Source organism: Euprymna scolopes, chromosome 3, assembly GCF_053919585.1.
Source record: "Euprymna scolopes isolate OS-2025 chromosome 3, ASM5391958v1, whole genome shotgun sequence".
In the NCBI taxonomy this organism is placed as follows: Eukaryota; Metazoa; Mollusca; class Cephalopoda; order Sepiida; family Sepiolidae; genus Euprymna; species Euprymna scolopes.
The window spans coordinates 197130518-197136185 of NC_136484.1; the positions used below are offsets into that span (position 1 = coordinate 197130518).

General features: G+C 33.2%; 1 protein-coding gene across 5 annotated transcripts in view; it reads left to right on the forward strand.

Annotated features, from left to right (window-relative positions):
• The window catches only part of LOC145260671 (uncharacterized), a 44717-nt gene extending 40800 nt beyond the window's left edge, over positions 1-3917 (forward strand). For all 5 annotated transcript variants that reach the window (XM_080119068.1, XM_080119031.1, XM_080119038.1 and 2 more), the window contains one exon: positions 3121-3917. In XM_080119068.1, coding sequence (XP_079975194.1) covers positions 3121-3132 — 12 coding nt within the window. In that variant the 3' untranslated portion in view covers positions 3133-3917. The remainder of the gene's footprint in view (positions 1-3120) is intronic.
• Positions 3918-5668: the final 1751 nt, after the last annotated feature.

The window sequence follows — 5668 nt, forward strand, 5'->3', positions numbered from 1 at the left end:
ACAGTAATAAATTTCCTATATACTGCTCTGACTACACATTGAGCACTCTAGTCCGGTTTTTTCACCACTGGTAAATATATATATATATATATATATATATATATATATATATATATATATATATATATATATATATATATGATTAAGGTTAAGTATACTGTTACCATGTTACCATGAAAGGAAAACCCATATTTCTTCAAAGGTGCTCAATACGTGTGTAGAGCTTTTACATAAAATGATTGTATTGCTCGAGATGTAAATCCCCTAAATCACTAGTATTTATCACAAAGTGTTCAGCGACAAACAGATCATTATTATTGTGCATTCATTTATTTATACAAACATTATTCGCTACATGTATGCACACATGTTTCCGCTGCGATTTCCTTAGAAACGTAACCTCCTCAGGCCGTATCTCGCAATCAAACCAACATTTAAATAGTATATATTTTATACAAAATCTTTGTGTTATCTGAAAACAGTTTGGAAATTAAAATAAACACAATAAAAAGAAATAGAAAAAAGAAAGGAAAAACAAAACAAAAAGATGGAGCAAACTAAAAGATCGATTAGAGAAAGAGGGTGGTAGTTAGAGGCAGCGTGAAAGGGGGGGATCACCTCTATATAAACTCGGGGGTCTTCTTTATATAAATTTCTATAAACGTAGTTTCCATTTTTATTATCTGGTAGTTAGATTTTTTTTATCTATGCAGACAATGTGAATTGTGGAATAGATCTGAACTAAGCGTAAATTTGACACGTAACCCAAACTCTTGACCAATAACCTCTTCATTCTGTCTTAACCTTAACACGTAACCCTAACAGCTAACCTTATCCCCTAACTTTATCACTAAACACTAACCCTAACCTCAATCCAAACCTTAACTCTAACTCTAACCTTACCTCTTTTTTCTGTCCGTAATCTACTGAGAATGATGCTTATCCAAATTATGATACATATGACCGCACTCCTTACGTACTTCCTACTTCTTCTATATTCTCCATATATAAATGCACACTCATATACAGACACATCTATATCTGTACATACACACGCACATACACACAAAGGCTTCCTTCAGTCTTGACAGACTGTAGACACCCACTGTAAGGGTGCCTGATCGTGAAATTTTATTGGCAAGAGTTGCACAATCCTCAACCACACCTCTCCCGAATCGACATTGTTTAATAACAGTGGTAAGTGGAGGTTCAGGACGACTAGAAACAACGCCGAGATAAGCGGAAAGCACATACAGCGCTTAGAATTCCCAAATGGTCATCCATCTGGTACTAGCCAGGCTCAACGTTGCTAAACCGCGGTGATCTGACGAGAACCGGTGTCAACGTGATTATGCCGTGCACACTCATATATATATATATATATATATATATATATATATATATATATATATATATATACATATATATATATATACATATATATATACATATATGTATGTATGTAAATACACATTGATATTCACATACACATACATAAATAAAAATTCTGACACACATCGTTTCAGCATCGTTATCAGATGCGTATTTTGTTAACTCTTTTATTCATTTCTTTCTTATTTCGTCATTTTTTTAATTTTCTTCTTATTTTGTCATTTTTTAATTATTTATATCAACATTTTTATTTCTATGTACAACTCACCTACTACTACACACACATAGTCTATCTATCTATCTATCTATCTATCTATATATATATATATACATACACACACACACACATATATATATGTATATATACAATTTCATACACATGGCTCTACGTACATATGCATCCAATAATTTAGAGCTGAGCAGGAAAATAGTTAGTGAAATGTGATGTATAATTTTATTATGTAAGTTGCAGAAATACATAAAAATAATAATAAAACTACTATAAAGTATTTTCAAGAATTTTAATATATTTTTTTAAAATTTTAATACATGTGATCATTCACTACATTCTTAATTATTTAATTTTCTCATTTACAATTATTGTTTTCGAGTTTTGAGAGTATATTCAATATTTATACGCATAAGCATTCTTTGTTGAGGATTATTGGAAATCTGGGTAGACTTGTCACCCAAATGTTACATAAAAGGGCTGTCCCCTTCTCATGTACGTAAGAAGTCATACTAGATAAGTGAATAGATATTAGGAAGAGGCTAGAATCGAACCCTGTAGGCAAATGTTTAAGATAATGGAAAATGGAATGATAGAAATTCAGTCCATTGTTAATTTTATTAGAAATAGTTAAATATTGTTTATGTCGGAAAAAGAGTTTATTGTCCATTCTTTTAGAAATCTGGATATTAAATATGTCAGTTAAAGGAATGCACAATGCGAGTTCAAATATATTGTTTAGAAATAGGTTAGAATTAGAATTGAGGATTCTTTGTTTGCAAAAATTGTGTTGGACAGACATGTGTAGAAAACGTGATATAGTCACGTTGGTAAACACAGTTCTGACGTCATAAATAAAGGAGATTTCTCATTGTAGGAATCTGGGGGTTCGAAGTTAGAGAGTTAAGGAGATGATCAGATAATCAGAGCAGATCACACACGGTGATAGTCAGTTGGAAAGTGGGAGCCCCTTAGAGGCGAAGGGAGGAAAGAGAACATGTAGTCGAAAACGCTGGAGTTCCTGACATTACCGATCGGTCGACTGAATAATAAAGGAACCATCTATGTTGTAACTGTTTGTCTCGTCTCGTCATTCCTCACAGCCAAAAAGCTAAATGTGGTTTTATCACCATCTTGTAACGAACTTTGTACAACCCTTCCAAGTAATGTTCCTCCTCCATCATAAGTGAAGTATCTCCTTCCCTCTATATGTGTATAAGAATTGTTGCATCATATCATGCAGTTTGTATTGATAATATGAATCTCCAATAATCGTCCCAGTCAGATATAAATGTCTCTCTCATTATCATCGTTATCTGTTCTGAGTCCCCATTAATGTGCCCCCAATATGTACCGCTATGCAACACAGACTCCAGGGAACACCACCAGTTTTTTTCAGTGAGCAATCTCTGATGATGACCTGTGAGAACTCATGAGAGAAATAATTAAAAATAGAACAATATATATTTTGAATAACAAAATTCTTTTTTCTTTTTCAGCAAAGAAGATAAAGACGAGTTTCAAATTGACCAGTACACGTACGTCGACGAAAACGACTCCAACACAGAGCGAAAACGAGTCACGCAGTCTTCAAACGGAGAAACTTCACATCGTGCTTTGAGCTAAGAAAATTGATGGATCAGAATATTCCGATCAACAAAATATAAATGAGACGGAAAAATCCAACTAGTCAAGATAGTCAATGAAGTCTTTGATGACCATGAACATATTAAAATGATAGACATTCATTTGCCATCATCTGAACGCAGAGATGTTATAACCTTACTCTATTGGACATGCCCCACCCATTTCTTGGTTTCCCATTGTTAATTATTGTCTACTTTTGATAAAGAAACTTGGGGCTTTCGTAACGTTACCATTATTTACATAATATCGTATATATTTATGCATACAACGAACCAAAAAAACACATACAACAAACCACAAAAATTAACTAAAGTACTGATGAAATAATGTTAATTTGGCGATGTCCTTTTGAGTTTGGTACAATTATCTGAAGTACCAGCGTTAGTGGATGTTGTTTTAAAATATCGACCTGATTGAACAAAAGCTCAAAGCAGCAGTCTCTTCCAAACCGATGATACGCAAGAGATATTCACTTCGAACAATAGACAAATATGTATATTAAATTTCTCTTATATATTTCTCTTTATACTCAGTTTAACGGAATTTTCAGACTACTTTGATCTCTAAGTCTCCACAATTTTTTTTATCTGTAGTTGTCTTAAACAATGTTGTCAATAAAAAAGCTTTATTGTGTCATTGTATAATTTAACACCGACTTTCGCTCTACACATTAACAGAATATAATTTGTTTTTAAAACGCAACAGCAAGCCGATTGTCATCATTTATGGGAATGTTACTGATACATTTTCTACCTAAGCATAAATATATTCGCTGTTCAACCATGCATTCATTCATGATTATTATTCATGGCTCCCGTTTAGTCTAGAGAGACAATAGATACGCCTGATGAAGGAATATACATTGTCTCTCAAGACTACGCGCGTGAAACAATGGTTGCACAATCTTCAGCAACATTATTACTGAATGGACACTGCTTGATTCTAGTGGTAAAAATAAGTCCAGGACGACTAGTAACAATACCGAGATAAGCTGAGTTTACAAACAGCACCTGGTATTCCCAAATATTCACGCATTCAGTATTAACTAGCCTCAACGTCGCTTACCCTTGGTGATCTAATAATATTATGCCGCATATAATTATCATTCCTTGACTGAATAACAAAGAATTCGGTTTTAAATAATCAAATTCGAACTAATTTACACAATAAAAGATTACTACGAACTTTTATTAATGCGCACCATTTTGTTTATTTTCAAATTAATATTTCTGACAACAAATGTAATTTAAGCATCAAGTTCAAGTAAAAAAAATGATTTACGGTTTTGGGTTCAAAAGATTGGCAAACGAAACAGAAGTAAGGCAACCATGTAATTTTCGAAGAAATTAATGTTCTTATTTTTCGACCAAACGCTAAAGTAAGACAAACACGAAAAGTCGCCCAAACAGCCTATCTTTCTGCCATCCCCTCTCTGTCTGATGTAGCAGCCGGTTTTCTATAGTTGCTCATTTTGAACTAATTAATCTTCTATTTGCTATAATTGCAATCGATTGAAATTCTCGTGACAACAAAGACGGCTTGGGTTATGGAATGGTGTGTCTAATACTTTATACACTTTCTTGAAATCGACATTGTAACACAAAACTGTATGACCATATAAATCCTATATTTGTAACATTTTCACGTGCAACAATCGAAGCGTTCGCACATGTCGTTTCCAACAGACGCGTAGGGTGCACATATGCGTTCTCACTCGTGATCCACGAAGAGACAATCATAAAAATGTGTTTTTAAATACATTGTGCAATTGACAGGTCAATGCCCCAACTGACACAAAATATTGCGACATTTTGCTTTTTTATGGTTTTTAATACCAAGTTAGGCAATAGCTGAGAATCGGAAAGTTTCGAATGTCGAAGTTGAACAAGTAATTTTCCGTTATATTTTAAAGCACCAACTCAGTCAGTTTTCATGATAAAGAAATAAATCTTGCATTTTTACTCACGTTTTCAAGGTTAATCTTTCACATGAAATGTTGAATCATGATTTATACCATATCTTAAGTTACCCCTTCTTCGAAATTTGAAACTTTCCCATACTCAATTCTTTTGCACCCCCGGACAAAGCCGGGTAACATTGTTACCAATAAAATTGAAAGTAATTGTTCTGATCCCACATTCAGTAATTTGTTGTACATTAAGACAAATTAAATAAACATTGGAGTAGTATTTTACAATACCCAGATCGAGGTGATACTGAATTGTAATATGTAAAGTTTGTAAGCATATCGTGGGTAGTTTCTGAGTTTTAGTTTGACACATACAGACAAACAGAACCGGTTTTCTTTATATAATATACAACATCAAGTATTTCACATTCGAATAACGTATATTTTAAACTTACAATAGATATACAAGGTTGAATGGATCTGAAGTGCTT